This window comes from Siphateles boraxobius, unplaced genomic scaffold (assembly GCF_051911475.1).
Source record: "Siphateles boraxobius isolate OS27281-9 unplaced genomic scaffold, OSU_SipBor_1 9, whole genome shotgun sequence".
Classification (NCBI taxonomy): domain Eukaryota; kingdom Metazoa; phylum Chordata; class Actinopteri; order Cypriniformes; family Leuciscidae; genus Siphateles; species Siphateles boraxobius.
This window is the reverse complement of record NW_027509219.1, coordinates 20,616,582-20,636,965: the sequence shown is the minus strand read 5'-3', so window position 1 is coordinate 20,636,965 and position 20,384 is coordinate 20,616,582. Positions and strand designations below refer to the sequence as shown.

At 37.8% G+C, this 20,384-nt stretch overlaps 1 protein-coding gene across 1 annotated transcript in view; it reads right to left on the bottom strand.

Annotated features, from left to right (window-relative positions):
• slc16a1b (solute carrier family 16 member 1b) overlaps positions 1-20,384 on the bottom strand; it is a 43,486-nt gene that overhangs the window by 17,415 nt on the left and 5,687 nt on the right. The window contains exon 2 of the mRNA XM_077223953.1: positions 5,649-5,932. Coding sequence (XP_077080068.1) covers positions 5,649-5,865 — 217 coding nt within the window. The 5' untranslated portion in view covers positions 5,866-5,932. The remainder of the gene's footprint in view (positions 1-5,648; positions 5,933-20,384) is intronic.

Sequence of the window (20,384 nt, the reverse complement as noted above, 5' to 3'; positions counted from 1 at the left end):
CAGCAGACCAAAGAAGTTTGAAAATGGTATAGGATATTCTCATTTTAGAGTGCCAAAGTTCATGTATGGTGAACTCTCACCTGCAAATTGTATGGCAACAATTTGTTTGACCAAGAGAGGGTCTAAAAGTCACAGATTGGTCAAATCAAAGACAGACAATTTTTTGAAAGTTTAGATAATATAAACTTTACTCATTAGGAGAAGCTGCATGTTTGGCAATGTCAAAGGAGTATTTTTTGAATGTATCATTAATGAAGGTTGAGAGCGTGTGGAAGCCATGACTAACATCCCAAAACAAACCATGGCTAACAATCAGATTCAGCCATACATTTTTGATCCCGAATCAGATCCCGTGAAATGAGCAGTGAAATGGGGGGAAAATACAAGGTCTCGAGAGTTTTTTAAAAGTAGAAATGATTTGAACTTGAGCGCAGTGTTTTTAGAACACCATGTCATGCGCGAGTTCACAACATTTGTGTGTGTGGTTTACTCGTGGTTTATGAGGACATGATGTGGTTTATGAGGACATGATTTGGTTTTAGAATAAACAAACAGACACCTACAGTGGCCAGCTAAACAAATGTATTTAAACACACACCATACATCGCATGCTCCATAGATACATTAACTATACGTGATCATGTTGTTTACTTGCCGTGCTTACACGCCGATAGTTAACACACAGACATTTGAAGCAGTTTTACTCACCGCCTGCGGTTCCAACGCACGACCGTGAAACCTTTATCGAGACTGCGCCATCCTTCAGCATTAGACGATCTGCAAAAGTAGAGCACAGCGCTTTGGTGGGCCTACTGCCTTCACTCTCTCGCTCTAGGCTACAGGTGCGCGCGCTCTTCCGGGAGAAGTGCCCTTAGGACCCGTATAAGGAGATCCCGGCGCATCTGACGTCACACACGCCCATGTAGGGTATGGACCAATCAGACACATACTAATTATTCATTATATACAAAGGTTTATGAAACTCCTCACACAGCCCAAATGAACAAACACAAGGGCAGAAACAGTGTCATGTTACAGGGCATGATAAGGAGATTTTACGACCTCCGAGGAATGTGGCCACATACTCAAGAGAGATACTATGAAACAGAAACCCTCTTTAAAACAGACTTTGCTGCATTAATCATAGACTAACTGATCTATAAATGAACATGCATAAAACTGTGAAAGAAACAGTGTAAATGGTTTACTGTCTCGCGTACTATTAGGTATATATTATGGTATGTATCCTGGTATACAACCAACTAACGATCAATGTAACCTCACCTGTATCATGCCTCCTACCTAATTAATCCTCATTTAATGACTCACACTTTGATGTAAATCACCTTCTTCTAGAATGCAGTGTGGATGTGTTATAGCTTTCTGAGCATTAATGAACGTACAATCATGCTAGGGACAAAGATCCGTAAATCAACTAAGAGCCACTTTCCCTCTCAGACATGTCACCTTTCTGATTGGTCGAGTTCAACCCTTAGGGGAGGATCTTTTCCAGGCCTTATTAGAGACAGTCCACATGTGACCTCCCTCTCTTAGTTCTTTCATCCAGCCGCAACACTGTTCTGGTGATTCGGGGGAACCCCCCTCCCCCTCCACGGGGGCCCCAGGGCCCAGCAGGCCTCGATTCCAACCAGATATGGGCTCAGGCAGGAGAGAGATGACTCTCTCACAAAGAACCAAGGACAATCTCAAGAGTTTTGGAACAAAGACTCCAACCAACAACGACTCCAATCACCCATCCTTCCGACTTCCTCACTTCTCCTGGGTGCTCGGCGTGGCCTCAACAGAGTCCCAGGCCTTGACCAAACCAGCGATGCGTTCAACGACTTCAATTTTCAACAACTTCAAGAATTGATCCCATTACAAATGCAAGTATTCAATTCAATGAAATGTGAAAATGAAATTCTGATGGTTCTTCTCATAGACCCTCTTCCGGTTTCCAATTTCATCCTATCACTAGCCTATTTATGTATTCATGTGTGTATGTTGTTTAGTTTATTTATATTCATATAAATATCTATATTTAGTTATTAAAACTTGTACATAATATGTATTTGGTTCTGTTTTGTTTGCAATACAAGTCACTTTACGATCACGGTTTTTGCTACTGGCTCAAAGTACTGTACAGGCGAAGAAATAATTATTCTTCTGTGGTCATGGAAGATACCCTTTTCTTAGAATAAATTAATAATCAAAAGAGTTCGTTGGAAGAACTGATTAATTGATTGTAATATTAATTCAGCTACATCAAGTTAATCCAATTAACTGACCCAAATATTTATAATTAATAATAACAAGATATTATTGATTATTAATATTTCCAAAAAGCGGAGTTCCTTACACCCATACTTGAAAAAAACTTTCCGTAACTTGTGACAAACGGGAAGGAGTACTTGTGGCACAGAAATACTCCATCAAATGTACAACTTAATTTTTGAAACTTTGTTAAAGAGTTGGATTCCTATGCTAAACATGGACAGTGTAAAAAACTCACTATGCATGAAATAGCATTTCACCCCCCTTTAATAAAAAAAACTGAAAACAAACCGAAACTCTAGTAAAAATGGTAATATTGTTAAAAGTCTTCAGTGTCACATGATCCTTTAGAAATCATTCTAATATGCTAATTTGGTTGTCAAGAAACATTTCTTATTATTTGAATGATACCATATAGCAGTGACATCATTTTGATTAGTGTGACCACCCCTTATGGAAGAAAAAAAAGATAGAAAGTTATAAAGATTGATTCATTCATAAGGTTACAGCACATGCTCATTTAATAAATGTAAAACGTTTATGCAAACTACACTTTTCCTTTCAAACATTCACTTTTTTAAATAGTCACATTTACAACAACTGGTTCACAAGAAAGAAAAAAGAAAAGAGCAACTGTCTTTCTCTCCCCCTCCCTCGCTCTGCCTTTCTCCGGTTATAGGTGACTGGAAGAGCCTCTTTGTTGAGATCAGGCTACGTGCAGATCAACATGAACCTAATGTAGTCAGTGTATATAAGTGTGTGGTGGAAACCACAGACACGTTTGACACCAGGAAGTGACAATCAGTCTACAGAGTACTCGGCCACATTTTCTCTGACGTGTTATTTGACTGCAAATATTAGTCATACTATTTGTATGTTTGTATCCTCCCTAGTACAGTGTCAAGTGACTCTGCAACTTTTCAAACCTTAAACCAAAAATTCATAGAAGTAAATAAGTGGGTTTGATTAGCAGTGATTTTCCAAACAAATACCTGTTCAGAATCCTAAAAATAGCAAGCAAGAAAGCAATTACAAGAAAGTGGCTGCAACCAACTTTGCCCACTCTCGAAGACTGGAAGAACATAGTACATGATATCTTTACAATGGAGAAGCTAACCTATGCTCTAAGACTAAAGTCTCAGTTGTTTTCAGTACTATGGAGAGATTGGATTGATTATATAACCCATATACAACCAGATTAAGGTTAACTGAATAAAAAAAAGACAGTTGCGATTTAGTGACCTTGGGCAGACATTCTACAAGAATTGGGTCAATGTGTTGCAGTAGTGTTTTTTTTTTTTTAACTCGTATAGGTATTGTATATGATCAATTCTTCAAATGTATAAAAATATATTCCTTGGGTTCAAGTGATTCAATACTTTAATGTAACAAAGAATAACTTTTTTGTGATAATCTTACCATACTTCACTTATAATGTCTGTGTTTTTCTATACCGAGTAATATTTATATTTATATATATATATATATATATATATATATATATATATATATATATATATATATATATTTTGTCTGTTTGATTGTGTTTTGTTGATGTTTTTTTTGGTTGTTGTTTTCTTGCTTTTGGAAAAATAACGAAAATAAAAAATATAAAAAATAAAAATAAAAAAGAAGTAAATAAGTGTGGTTTAACAGTCTAATGTGTAATGACAAATCAGCACAGCATTCTGGGTGATTGCCTGTTAGAACATCTGGTAGGAACACTAGTTTAAACCTACATTTACCTAATCAGCTTAATTATATGAAAACCTGTTTAAACAGACAGCTGTGTTTCAGATCTCACCTTATTTTACTCTAGCAGAACACAGAAGAAACAAAACAGCTAAAGAGAGAATTAAGGCTCGTTCACACCAAAAATGATAACTATAAAATAGAGATGCGCGATTGGCGGTTATAGCCGTGGACACACCGCAGATCGGGTGGATGACGTGACGAAAAAAAATATTGTAATTAAATTCGTGCGGGTGGCGGGCGGTTTGCTAGTCTCGTGGCTGTCATTAGCAGCGCCTTGTATCAGCGGATGGCGGGCGGGTGCGGTTTTGAAAGTTGGTCAAAAACGTTGGTGCGGATGGATGGCAGACGGATGACTGAGATTTGTGATGCGGTTGCGGATGAAATAATAGCCCATCCGCACATCTCTACTATAAAAATAACTTTATTAGTGTCCACACCAGCAGACGATGTTCAGTTTATTAAAAAAAGCGCACACTGCAGTTTTGTCACCTGCCACTTTAAATGCTCGAGCTCTTTAATGTTTGATGGATTCTGATTGGCTGTCACTGTTTTTATCCTTTATCAGCAGGACAAAATCATTCTGAAAGTGATTCTAACAATATTGTTTCCCTGTGTTATTATCGTTATAGTTGTGGTGCGGACTCAGCTAATCTCTTATATTTAGAATGATTTTTAGAACTATATCTTTATCGTTATCATCCTTGGTGTGAACGGGCCTTTACACAAAACTCAGAATTGAACAACTCATAGTTTTTAGTCCTGGAGGGAAACATGCAATGAACTGCAGCACAGGCCTATCTATTTTCCATCTGTTTCATGCCACGAATATTTAGATCACCTCTCAAAAGAAGGAAAAGGAATGTATGTGAAAAAACATCAATTTCTGGGCACTTTCGATCCATATCACCTACCAGTATTTCAATCACAACAAACAGTAGGATATTCACACAGAATGAGTTTTTAGCAGTAAACGGCGCTGTTTTTCCATTGTTTTTTCAATGCAAACATTTTCTTTATAATGGTTTTCCATAGAAAAAAGCTTAATCTACAATATAGCGTGTTGTATTCATATTTTCGGCACAGCTGTTTGCAGGCAAACCCTCACAGATTACGTTTTCAAGTAATTTTAGGTTGGAATGCGACATGACAAAGCGTTGATATCAAGTGGGTGAGATGTGTACTTGCTGTGCGTTAACTCGGAAGCCTAATTTCAAAGTATGCTAGTTTCATCAATAGAGTTCATCACACATTACTCAAAACAATAACAAAGATGTAACGATGATGCAGTGATGGAGCATGGAATCATGGGAGTTGTCGGGTTCACCTAATTCTGATACCATTCTGATACATCGACCTGTAGACAAACCTGTACGAGTGAGTGGAGGCGGGGCTCATTTGCATATTCATTCTATACTAAATGATCCACGTATTCTAAATGAAGCAAGGGTGTAGAGTTATATTCAAGCTATTTTAAGGCCTGAATACATTTTTTCACAGGAAAAAAAAAAATTTAAATGCACCCATTTGGTGATCAAAGATCAGTTAAGGAATTAAATTATTGACAGGGGGACTTTAAGTACCAAGCAGGACAGAAGTAAAAGTAGTAATACAAAACTGACCTCCCGCATACATGACAGCCAGCATGATTGATGAGATCCATGACACTTGGCTGCTGGTGGCATTGAAAATGACCTCGATCTCTTTGAAGAACACCGTAATGGATTTGGGGAAGGCATAGGAGAAGCCAATGCTGATAAAGGCCCCTACTACCACTGCCCAGCCCCAGCCGCCCTCTGGAGGAGTGTAGCCTACAGGCCCTCCTGTCGCTGGCGGCATCTTTACACGCACACACTGATGAGGATGAAGAGAAGAATCAGCTGAGCTTCAAGCGAACTAGATCAGCCTGTGAGGAGAAAAAGATAAGGATTTAGAGAAGGCGGCACATAAGCATAGACTGAAATAAGATGATTCACCAGAGAGATCTCAACCCTAACCCTGTGAACTCTGTCAGACGCTGTTGTAGATCACACTGGACAAGATCCAATTCAGGGAAAGTTATCCACGCGGACAGAGCAAGAGTACAGCATGTGAATGAACAAAGCGTGAACAAAAACACTGTGTAAACAGCTTGTAGTTTGAGCATAACTGCTATAGTTAGTTACTCTTTAACAGAGCTGATGTCAAAACACACAAACATACAAGACCTAGAAACATCAAAAGAACAGATGTTGCCACAAATGCCTTTACACACAAACAGTATTTTCTGTCTCTCTTTGCCTTTAGAGCACAGAATCGGTTTATTTGAGCATGAAAGTCATGGTCTAGGCTGGTATGTGTGCTTGGAGGGGTGAAGGCTAAATCACTGCAGGGCCTCAGATAGGAGGAAGGGGCATATATCAGATGGGGGTAAGGAGTCCCCTTTTAATTAAATCCGCTCTGTTGCTTCAGGCAGAACTTCCTTAACTGAAAACTCAAATAGCTGCTATGATGCAACTACTGTGAGGTAATGTGTGGGGTGACACGTGCACTTCAGGGGCTACTGTTTAGGGGAAGCACTGTTTTACTTGTTAAAAACAATCATAATAAAGATGCATTTAATTACGTTAACATTACTCTGTGCCTTGTAGCTGGTATGAGACTTGTTGCACACTGCAGTAAGCTAGATCGATATTACAATATCATAATAAAAATGTTGCTGAAAGACATGCAATTAATTTTAAAACATTGTACGGTGGTTACTTATTGTTACTACAAATAAAGCTCTTTCTGATTATGCTATGTTAGCCACTTGACAAAATAGTATTGTCTAATTTACTTTTTGGGTATAAACATGTAACTTGTAGTAAATAAAATAAAATAAAAACCAAGAGATTCAAACAATAAGACTAACAGTGTTACAACAATTACTATACAACAATTATTAGTTGATTAGTTAGATTAGTTAGATTTAAACATTTTTGGAAACATTTGGAATAATGCAAATACACAAGTCAACTAAATAACATTCTAGTGTTTTTTGGATATTTTAATAAAAAAGATTGTATATATTGTGCCTTAAATGAGCCTTTGGTAATAACTTTTAAGATGAATAACGTGGCTTTTTGGGTGAGGTAGAATCTACGATCTCTGACCCAGTTTGTTAGCTTCCAATGCTGCAATACGTTGTGTTGTCCGCCAACTGGCAACCTCAGGTGTCGAAAAACTATTGGGTATATTGGCAGTAGGAGGAATCACACATACTAAAACAAAAACAGACATACAGCCACAGAACACACATTTTAAAGCAGAATTAATGGCTGTAATATTGTTGTTTTTGAGAAACAAGTATGTGAACTTGGCATGTTTCCTAAATATCTGCAAACATATGGTATTTATACACTTTAGCATAGCCCAAAAAGAGATTACATACAGCATCTTCAAAGCCCGCCCAAAAGTGAAAAATGTATCATAATTTACACACTCTCATGTCAATACAAACCTGTATGGCTGACTTTCATCAGTGGAACAATAGATGACATTCTGAATGTCGGTAATCAAATGTCGGTAATCAAATTGTCAGTCAGTTTCCATTGACTTCCATTGTTATTTGTTGTGGAAGTAAATGGGAAAAATCAAACTGTTTGGTTTCCAGCATTCTTCAAAATATCATCTTTTATGTTCCACAGAAGAAGAAAAAAGTCATACAGGTTTGTAAATCCTTTTAACCACATTAGTCTAGGTTATGCCCGATCAACCATGACAATGTAGTTTCATTTTTTGTTAAAACCGGTTTATTAATAAGGTCATATGGTATTTGCAGAATCATGGGAATTGTCAAGGCTTGCTGTTGCATGTCTGAAGAAGCTAAAAGCATGAGAGTGTACAGTACACTCCAGCCATTCAAAGGATGAAAGAGATTTAGCAGGTTTGGGTAATTGTTGGTGAAATCTAGTGCAGTGATCAGGGATTTTTGTCATAAATATTGCAGTGCAATTATTACAAATATAAGATTTTGTACAAATGTAAATATTTGCATTAGAAAAAGACCTGGGGTAAAATTTATTTTTAATTGAAAGTACACCAACCCCTGCCGATAAAATTGAGAGTATTAGAATATCACAAATAAACAGATGGACAAGATTATGACATAATTCTTTAAATCTAATTCCACCCTGTCTCTACTACAAATTATAGCCTGGAATTTAAGAATGAAGTTAAGACAGTTATTCTTAACTTAATACACAATAAAACAATATACAAAAAGATTTGTTCTTCTTGTGTCGGCAGACTACAGACCAAAATGAAGAACGGGCCACAAATCCATGAGTAGGCCTACAGTTTGCAAAACTGTGGGAACGGATTGCGAAAGTGTGCGCACGGATTATGAAATTGTGGGTACGGATTGAAAATTCGTGGGTACGGTTCATTAATTAATGGGAACGATTTGATAAACCTAGGGAACAATTAAAGAATCTGTGAGAACAGTTAATAAACTGAGGGGAAGAATTGCAAGCGGCCACGGATTTGAGGGTCTTGCTTTCTTTTCACCTACACGTGACATCCGTAGAATTGCCATTTGCAAAATTGCAACCATTTTACTTCTGCAAATATCTTGTTTCTTGTGAAATGAGAAAAAAAGTTGGGATGCGACTATACAGGCAATAACAGAATGGAATCAGACTGCAAAAGTGCAAGTTCGCTAAAAATAACACCTAAACGCAAAATTCTTAATATTTTTCATAACAATAATAAAAATTAACATTATCTAAAGAGCATGCATGAAAAGTGACATCAGCAAGAAAATTATTTTTAGAGGAACAAGTTGAAGTTGAGATTAAATATTAAGACTAAAATATTTTCTTTGGAAAAACATGCATTAAAGTAGAAATAGACTGAATATTGATTTCATGTCAACTTGCATGTGACTGTTTCAACCCAGTAGGCCTATGTGATTTAATCTTGTATATTAATGGCATCAGTCGTACAAACATCTGTCGTCAGACAAGCTCATAGACAGTAGCTGGATTGTTCAGGAAACAAACTGAGAATTGAGACTTGAGCATTGAGATCCCACGTTCTCCAACTTCCTTGTGATGTTTTATTGATAACTACAGACTAACCTCTCTTTGGTTTGCCAATGAAGTAATGCATTAACCCCTCCTCTTAATCCTAATTGGTCAGCAAATCTGTCAATCAATCACCATCCCAACTTGCTGATTTGGATTTTTTACACACACAAAAAACAACATTTTCTATGAGAAATACCAGACAGCGCATGGGAAGTGAAACAGAGCAATAAATGCTTACAAATTTCACTTGGATGCCCAGTTGTTTTTTTCCATACACACGCAATGGGCTAATGAAGACAATCACATGTTGACAAAACCCCTGAGTCTAGAAAAAATCCGTAGGCTTGAGCACTTTAAAGTGCTGATCTGTTTCCTAACACACTCCATTGAGACCTGTGAGGGGCCAAAACCCCAGCAGAATACCAGATCAGCTGGAGCTAGATCAACTCATACATAAGACTTGTGCATTCCTACCCGCTGTTCTTTTAATCCTCTAAAAACGTATGCATTTAATCTTACTTAAAACTAGTACAGGAAAACGTAATGTGTGTGTTGAAACCTCCAGATATCTAAAATAAGCATTTTTGTTTTACGGTGACTTTGCATATGCCCTCGTAAGGGCAGTGTAGCTTAACTGCCATAAAGTTATTTATAAATCATTAAGCAAAGATGAATACTTCTGGTTACTGCAAAACCATGTTGTAATATTCAGGGGTCAGAAATGAATGTTAAATCAGCACAACGTTATTAAAACATCTACACAATGTATGCATTAGGGGTGGGCAGTATGACCAAATTTCTGTTTCACGGTTACACTTATTTTATTTCACGGTAACGATATATTTCACGATATTGTATTTATACATGAAAAATCAACAAAAAGGGCTTTGTATAATAAATAAACCCAACTACTTAAGAAATTAAAAGTATTTCACCTTGTTTGATTTTTCTTTTATTTGGTATTTCTTTGGTACTATTTTGATAGCTAAATATAGTAAACAAAACACACTCATCAACGTTTAGATGAACTGCCACCAGCTGATTGATATTAAATACAATTCATAGGTGCAATTCAACATTAAATAAGTGTTGCTGAATATTTTTTTAATTTCATGTTATTGCTTTACTTCAATTAGTTTATAATATCTGAATATTTTATATTGAACTATTCTATATTCATAATACATCAGTTACTTCCTTTTAATTTTGTAGGATATTAGTAATACTATACTAGTTTACATGTGTTCCCCGGTACATTTTTGCCATGTCAGCAACCTGTCACCTGGAGCTTTAATAAAGAGAAGTTCAGAAGTGTCAATTTCATCAAATGAAGGAGCGCAGCAGTATGAAAACCGAACAGGAGCTACTGTTAGTGTTGACTAGGTAGACTCAATTATACACACCTCTTAACTGCGTCATTATTTTACCATAGCCCGGTGAATACTGACACACCGCGCGCTCCCTCTGAGTGCGTGTGCACGCGCGTGTCTTTTGCATCAGTAAAATGCGATTGGTTCATTTGAGTGTCAATTTGTGATCACGTATCGAATCAAAGGAAGACTTTATCAGCTGGTTCAATGGCCAATTGTTTGGAGTTAGAAATATATAACTCGCGCTGCATATTTAGTAATTTTGCCTCAGATACAGGATTATACATTCGCTTTAACAAGCAGGTTGTTCCTTACAACGGCAACCGCTTGCGTGTCATGCTGAATTTGATTTTCGTGTTTAAAAAGTAACTATACATAAGAGACGGAAAGATGCAGATAACTATACATTATTTAAGGTTATTTCTATTCGTTACGATATTGATATATGAACTGATGTTGTCAAGTAAGCTTCATGCTTTCCCCGTTGCGAACGTGCACTCCTCTAAACTGTAGCCTATGGGTGCTGCACTGCTAGTTGACTGCTGCTAATTTTTTCCCGAAAATATCATGTTAACAACAACCCTTTAGAAAACGTAATTCCTTTGTAGGTCCTCTTGATCTGCTTTTAGGGGTGGGAATCTTTGGTCACCTCACGATCCGATCCGATTCCGATTCTGGGAGTCACGATCCGATTCCAGAACGATTCTTTATCTCCCTTTCTCCCCGTTATTAATTCATTAGTTTACATAAGTAATTAAGTACCTTTTAAAAAATAATTACAAATTAAATTTTTTTTATTAAAACAGTTGTATGTTAAGAATTTTAAACTAATATAAAAAATAATAAAGAGGAGCATAGAAAAATATAACAACAAACAAAAAGTGCTTTGAGTAGCCTATAGATTATCTGAACGTTTTCCATTCAAGAACTGTGAGTGATTTTTCTTCATCTTTACTGTTGTTTTTTACTATGACATCATAGACTGCGGGAGATCTATTAAGCTGCATTCACGCACGCATCTCTTTTGAAATAAAAGAAGTAATGCGGTGAGTCCTGTCCGTTTAATCCCTTAAGACATAACTGACTGTGTTTACGTTAATTTTGCACAAGTACATTAAACCACTACACGGAGTCGCACAGCCGCATGCGCGAGCAGTCTCACAAACAAAGCGCGCGTCAGCATTTGAAATTGAAAGCAGCCTTCTGTTAGTGAGGTTCATATTTTAAATATACAGGTCCTTCTCAAAAAATTTGCATATTGTGATAAAGTTCATTATTTTCTATAATGTAATGATAAAAATTAAACTTTCATCTATTTTAGATTCATTGCACACCAACTGAAATATTTCAGGTGTTTTATTGTTTTAATACTGATGATTTTGGCATACAGCTCATGAAAACCCAAAATTCCTGTCTCAAAAAATTAGCATATTTCATCCGACCAATAAAAGAATTGTTTTTAATACAAAAAAAAAAGTCAACCTTCAAATAATTATGTTCAGTTATGCACACAATAGTCAATACTTGGTCGGGAATCCTTTTGCAGAAATGACTGCTTCAATGCGGCGTGGCATGGAGGCAATCAGCCTGTGGCACTGCTGAGGTGTTATGGAGGCCCAGGATGCTTCGATAGCGGCCTTAAGCTCATCCAGAGTGTTGGGTCTTGCGTCTCTCAACTTTCTCTTCACAATATCCCACAGATTCTCTATGGGGTTCAGGTACGGAGAGTTGGCAGGCCAATTGAGCACAGTAATACCATGGTCAGTAAACCATTTACCAGTGGTTTTGGCACTGTGAGCAGGTGCCAGGTCGTGCTGAAAAATGAAATCTTCATCTCCATAAAGCTTTTCAGCAGATGGAAGCATGAAGTGCTCCAAAATCTCCTGATAGCTAGCTGCATTGGCCCTGCCCTTGATAAAACACAGTGGACCAACACCAGCAGCTGACATGGCACCCCAGACCATCACTGACTGTGGGTACTTGACACTGGACTTCAGGCATTTTGGCATTTCCTTCTCCCCAGTCTTCCTCCAGACTCTGGCACCTTGATTTCCGAATGACATGCAAAACTGAGCAACAGTCCAGTGCTGCTTCTCTGTAGCCCAGGTCAGGCGCTTCTGCCGCTGTTTCTGGTTCAAAAGTGGCTTGACCTGGGGAATGCGGCACCTGTAGCCCATTTCCTGCACACGCCTGTGCACGGTGGCTCTGGATGTTTCTACTCCTGACTCAGTCCACTGCTTCCGCAGGTCCCCAAGGTCTGGAATCGGTCCTTCTCCACAATCTTCCTCAGGGTCCGGTCACCTCTTCTCGTTGTGCAGCGTTTTTTGCCACACTTTTTCCTTCCCACAGACTTCCCACTGAGGTGCCTTGATACAGCACTCTGGGAACAGCCTATTTGTTCAGAAATTTCTTTCTGTCTTACCCTCTTGCTTGAGGGTGTCAATGAAGGCCTTCTGGACAGCAGTCAGGTCGGCAGTCTTACCCATGATTGCGGTTTTGAGTAATGAAACAGGCTGGGAGTTTTTAAAAGCCTCAGGAATCTTTTGCAGGTGTTTATAATTAATTCGTTGATTCAGATGATTAGGTTAATAGCTTGTTTAGAGACCCTTTTCATGATATGCTCATTTTTTGAGACAGGAATTTTGGGGTTTCATGAGCTGTATGCCAAAATCATCAGTATTAAAACAATAAAAGACCTGAAATATTTCAGTTGGTGTGCAATGAATCTAAAATATATGAAAGTTTAATTTTTATCATTACATTATGGAAAATAATTAACTTTATCACAATATGCTAATTTTTTGAGAAGGACCTGTATAAGTCCACTGCATTCCAAACCACATAAATGATGACTTCGTAGAGCATTTGTAAGGAAAATACCGACGGGCGAGACAGCACACTTCAAGTGTAACATCAAAGAAAGCGCGCGTCTCTCACAGCGTATCCTGTGCAATGAAGCCTGTGAATGTCCTTGTAATTCGCTTCAACCTTTCCGAACTTTATGAAAGATTATTTTACGGAAGGTTCGAGTGGTGTATGTGTGTGAGGAATTGGAAGCAAGCAGAATACAGGTGTTTCTAAAGCAAACTCAACGTCATCGCACATCTGGTTAAAAACTAAGCTCAGAATCGATTCTGGAATTCTCAGAATCGATCCAGAATCGTTGGAGAGAGAATCGCGATGCATCGATGGATCGATTTTTTCTCCCACCCCTATCTGCTTTCTCCATGTTTCTTTGACAAATCTCAGTGTCTCAGTCTGAGTTAACCACGCCCACTTATTTACATGTCGCGGAATTAAAAAATCTGTTATGGATGACATTTTCTACCGCGGTAGCGATATATACCGTCATACCGCCCAGCCCTAGTATGCATCCATACGGAAATCATTTTGGTTTAAAAACTGCTTGGACCATGACCATGTCTAATATTAAATAGCCTATAAATCTCCCTGAATGCTTCAATATGGCCCAATTAAGCCATGAAGAGTCCCTTTCCTCCTGAGACTGCAGTGTTGGACAGGCTGCAGGTTCATCAGTCTCCTGAGAGTCTGTGGATGTCCTGAACTGCCCTCCACAGTGGATCTGTGTGTATATATCAGTCAGACTCTCAACCAAAGAGGTTATGGCCTAATATTTCTCTACTGGGAGCTGCAGGATATTGACTAGTCATAAGTTGAGAGATGATGGTTTTGTGCTTTTTACAAGAGACAAGAGATCAGCACTAAAAGGAAGCAAATGTCCATTATTACCCTCTCAGTGTAGGTGAGGTGTTGCGTTTAATCTAAAGTTGGGATAAGTCAGAATGGTCGACTAGTTGGTCAATAGATCATCCATCATCAGCCAGCATTAATTAATTCCCATTAAACATGGATAATATTGCATACACACTATCATAATGTTATTCCATATTCTGTTCACTTTGCTCTCTGAAACTTAAATATAATTATGACATTTTAAGTGAAATTCTTTTGAGGCTGTCAGCTCATGTTTTTCAATATAAATCAAATCTGTTTCTCAACAGGCCAATCAAACAGGTAGCTATGTTTTTCAGAGCAGCTTGTTTTAATGTTTGAAGTATGGCAACCCATACTCAGAATTTATCCACCGCTTTTAATCCCTACATTTAACCCATCCAAGTTAGAGCACACATAGCGCTGGGCGATAAAACGGTATCGGTATTTATCGACGGTACACCATTGTCGGTAAAGATATTGAAAAAATGTTTGATATAGTGCTTGATATTTTAATTAAAATGCGCGCGCATCGCCCGTGGATCTTAGGGGCTGTTCACATATTAGGTCGAAAACGTGTGGAAAGTGCGGCTGTGCCGCTTTCCAAAGCGCTTGCGCTCTCGTGGCGTCTGTCGTTGCTATGCAACCATGAACCGTGCTCTACACATCATGTTGACTGAAGGTGCATTCTAATCGACCGTAAGTGGAGTGCGAAATTAAAGATGACGCGACCACCACAACGTTGCATCAAATGGCAAACGTAATGAAAGCGGAACGAAACTAAGCTACTCATTATTTTGTGCTTCACAGACCATTTATCAGTTTGGACCATCAATATCAGTCCAGCGCGAGCCGATCTTGATCAAGCGACACTTACTACACAGCGCCAAGAGATCCAGTAAAGAAAGCATTTGAATTCGCCACAAGTAATAACATCGCTGTGAGATCTAGTGAGAAGCATTCAAATTTCACCGTTATTAACTGATTAGATCAAACAGCGCTGACTTGGAAACCAGGAGAAACATTGTGCCATGAATGAACTACAGATCAGCAACAGTCCACAGATCAGCAACATTCACCATGGATTTATAGTATAGTAACACTAACTTCAACTAAGGAAGTTTGGCACGAATAGTAAAATGCTTTCAAGTAGTTACACATCTTTTTCCAGCGCTTCAAAACTAAATATTATCATAATTAAATGTTATTTTTAATGTGATGACCAAAACATTATTTGTTCATTCTTCAAAGATTACCCCATTTATAAAACTTAAAGTTTTTTTTAAATTACAGATGTTGATCTACCTCAAAGTTGGCCTTGATTGTTCTGTTTACACTTTTACATTGCACACTTTTTGTAACATTTTATTTAAGTTCAAGAGTTTCTTTGACACTTTTTTTATCTTAATATAAGACAAAGAAGATATTTTTGTTTACATTTTATTTAGTTTTTTTTTTACAGCTAAAACTAATATAATTTGTTGTTTGCATTTATGTGGATAAATAAAAAAACTGGTTTAAATTCAAACTTTTCTACTTTTCTTTAAAAAAAGGTTATAAACAAGTTATAAACAAGTCAATAATTATCGCTACCGAACGATATGAAACATTATATCGTGATAATTTTTTAGCTATATCGCACACCCCTAAGCACACACATTAGTTGCAGTGAGTAGTGAACACACACACACACACCAAGAGCAGTGGGCAGCCATTTTGCTGTGGCGCCCAGGGAACGGTTAGGGCGTAGGTGCCTAGCTCAAGGCCACCTCAGTCATTTCCTGCCGGTATTGAGAATCGAACCTGCAACCTTTGGGTTACCAGTCTGACTCTAACCATTAGGCCACGATGGCAACGACTGCTTTGGGCAAGTAATGTAAACAGTGTACGTCTGAATACTGTTATAACACCAACTATCGCAGAAGGTCTCATTAAAGGTACAATATGCAAGGATTTTTCGCCACCAGGGGTCGCTAACCTCTTACAATAACAAAGGCGTATACTGATGACGTATATTCCATATTAAGCTGAATTATGGATCTTGTCGTCAAGCTGATGGATCTTTTATGGATGAGTGAATGCATTGTTTTAACATGACAGTGGTATGAAGCAGGGCGCGATTGCTAGACGTATACCAGCGCCACACGCAACGCGAGTCCTGCGGATATAAAAGAATAAGGACATTTCATTCTACCGAACTACACGCAAGTGCTGAATTAATACTCACACAGGTCAGTTTATTAGACGAATCAAACTTGAGGTAACGCAGCGCTGTTTCACTTGCTCTTACAGTTACACTATCACACTAAACGGCATTTGAGTGTGTTGAATGTTGTTAGTTAGGTTGTGTGTTGGCTGTATGAGACCAAGTACGTCAAGCTAGATCAACATTAAGAAGAAGAAGTTTTATTTACATAGCGCCTTTCCAAAGCTCAAGGTCGCTTTACATGGTACCTTTATAATACATTTAACACTGACACACAACTTTACAATCACAAAGGGCACATATAATCACATTTAGGCGAAGTACATGTTAAACAGATATGTTTTTAACTGTGTCTTGAAAGCAGTCACTGATGAGATATTTCGAAGTGAAAGGGGCAGTGAATTCCATAATGTTGGCGCATTAACACTGAATGACCTTCCACCTACTGTAGATAATCGAAAACGAGGGATGGACAGTAAACCAAGTTCAGTTGATCTGAGAGAGCGTGCAGGACGGTAGGTGAAAAGTAGATCAGACAAATATGGAGGTGCAAGACCGTTTAATGCCTTATATGTTAAAAGCAATACCTTAAAGTGGATACGATATTAGAATAACATACAGATCATATTCTAACATTTCATCATGTTGAACTAAATAACATTGATTAACATTGATTAACATTGATAACATTTGTTTTATGTACATTTGCTCACCTGTCTAAAAGTACATGCAACAGTCGCGTCTCTGTCAAGTCGAAGTTAGTCGCAGACGTGGAGCTCTCGGCATCTCGAAAGATGTTGATCTTCGTTTTAGTCCTCTTTTTGTCTCAAGTCTTCTTGCCATGGTCCAAAATGTTTGAACAAAACAACAACAGCGTGAGCGTCCTGCTAGGCATAACGGGCCAGTTGTAAACGTCTGTCGCCATGGTTACTATGGCAGTACGAGGTCAAACCTGGCAGAAACCGAGGGTAACGCGGATATGACGTCATTGACTGGCGACTCCGCACCCCTGCTCACACGCCCTGTTTCCTTGGTTAAAAATCGCAATTTTCTCACGATTTACAAATTGTTTGAAACATTTGGGATATTGTAATTAATCAACTAAACAAAATATATAACATTGGCCTTGTGGCTTTTGGATATTTTACTGCAAAAATCCTACATATTGTACCTTTAACTTGACAGGTAACCTAGTTAAAAATAACTACTCTGGTGATTAATTTGTCAAGTACTCAAGTATACAAAATGATAAGAATGCATAACCCTAGTTTTTTATGGTTAAATAAGTCTGAAAGAAATATCACTTCATATACTAGGGCTGCACGATAGAAATTATTGAAACATCAAAAATGTACATATCGTAATATGCATAATCGAGCCATGCATAATCGCAACGGCTTGCGATATCTGAATCATTTTAATAGGCTACTACAAAAAGTTGCGAAAAGTCAAAGTTTCAGGTCGACTAGGCTGGGCACATGACTGTTACTTGCATGCGATTTGCTTGACGTTAAAAAGAGTTAAGCTCAATAAGCTGCGGAAAACAGTTCTGAAAATGTAAATAGTATTTAAATAGTTTTTGTTTACATAATTTAAATAAGTTTTACACACTTAAAGCAATAATGTATTGCATATCGAATATCACATTATTTAACAAGTAATCGCATATTGCATTTTTCATCAATATTGTGCAGCCCTACTTCCTACGCAGTCCCTGATACATAATCTCCATTTGTTACGGCGGTGACATTTAGTCTACCTTCCAAACGCCATATGGTTCTTAACATAAGTTTGTAGAACTGGATCTTCCTGTGAACATCAGTCCTCTCTGGCACTGAACAAAACAGATCACTACAAATAAACTAAACATAAAACCTAAGACTTTATATATGCTAGACACGAGTATGCATTTCTGAGATGCTCAAAAGAATAACAAAATCCCAAGAATTTTAAATAGATTGCCTAACTGAATAGGCCTATAAATAAACCTTCAATTCAACCTCCATCAAAACATCTGTAAACATTAAATGCATCTTCCTGAGAAATGTTTAAAAGCAGAACATTAATGAAGAAAGGCCAATTACAGTGTAATAAGAAAGATCACGGTAGATAAACAAAAGAAATACGTAGTCACCTACTTAGAGACTATGAGACTTTAGATATGGCCAATTACAGCCGTCTAGACTAGAGCTCTGGTCAACCAGTCTACAGCTGCCATTATAATGAGGGCCCTCAGCTATGTTTAGAAGAATATACTATTTTTACTATTGCTACATTAAGTATACAAATTTTCTTTACTGAGATAACCTATCTGTATAAATGTGGGGGAATACTGTATCCCACGATGCAATGTGCTCTATTTTACCTTTTATATTGAGTGTGATGGATGAATATGAGATGTTGCAAAAATGTCAATAGCTCATTATATGACTCATGATTTGGCTGCCCAGAGTTAAGACAAAACGCAAAAGTGTATTTATTTTTAAGATGTAAACTGGGACTCCACTTTTAAAACATTAAACATGCACTATTTAAAAACAAAGCAGTACAGTGTACACCCAAAGCACTTTACAATCATATCGGGAGCTCTCCTCGACCACCACCAGTGTGCAGCATCCACTTGGATGATGCGACGGCAGCCACAGTACAACGGCGCAAGTGCGCTCACCACACAACAGCTATAGGAGAGAGTGATAGAGCCAATTCAATGGATGGGGCTGGGGAATGAGGCCAGGACACTTCTCTTTACGAGAAGTGCCATGGGATTTTTAATGAACACAGAGTCAGGACCTCGGTTTAACATCTCATCCGAAGGATGAGTACAATCAAAAAAAGTACAATCTTTTAGGTTAAAGACTTAACGTCAAAAGTTCTTTGCAAACAGAGAAGGACATACTCAATTGTTTTGAACTTGACCAGTGTGACTAAACTACACTCTCTCTCATGTCATTTCAAACCTGTATGACTTAGAAATTCAGAAGAAATGGAATTTCTTTCGTGGTGTTCCAAGTCTTCTGAACAGACTGATATTGTCCATATTCAATAAATTCTCTCTCCTTGGTGGGCTCATGAGAGAACGGATTCATGAACGGATCACTTATTGTATGGCTTCAGAAGAATTATGATGTATCGTCCATACTTTTATGGTACTTCGAATTCTGAAAGCTTAACTCCACATTCATCCAAATTAGAAAAGGAAGCCATATGGAATGATCTGCAACACGACAACATGAGTAAAAAATAAATCCATGGTAAGTTTTGGTATATTTTTGCAATAACCCTGAAGAAATCCTCAAACAATTTCCTCTTCTTAAGAAATCTGATAGAGAACGCCCAACGCCTATTTTTCATAAGTGAATCACTCATGAAATATGCCTCTAGTCAGAAACCAGACTGTTCATTAAGCAAGTTTTGCTTACATACATTTTAAACTTTGGGAACTACAAGTTTTACAGTTCTTTGAAGCCAAATGCCTTGTAAAGTCTATCATACTGATGGACAGTAAAGCAAAAAGGATGGTACTGAGTGACATTTATTCATCCATACACTCTGCAAAAGTACACACACACACAGCAGGTTATTTGCTTCTGAAAACAGACTGCTCATTATAATGCCTGATGGAAATCTAAAAGTGGGCCCACAATCATTCATTCATAGAAAGAGCTGTTCTTATGACCCTGATCAATTATTAACGGGTGAAACAAGTAGCACACACACAGAAATATATAAGGAATATCCATTAAAACAATTTCACAGGCACTTACACAGACATTAAAATAACTTGCCCCTTCAAAGTCCTGAGTCCTGAGAGGTGGGTTTAAACACTCCACCAACATTCGTTGGTTTCTGACTGATATGCAACGTCTGTCTCCATAGGACTCTGACGAGGAAACATTTGACTAAAGCACAAACCTTTACATTTGAAGAGAGATAGAGTTCTCTTCCACTCAGAGTTAAAACGATAATTCATCCCAAATATGAAAATTACACTGACAATTC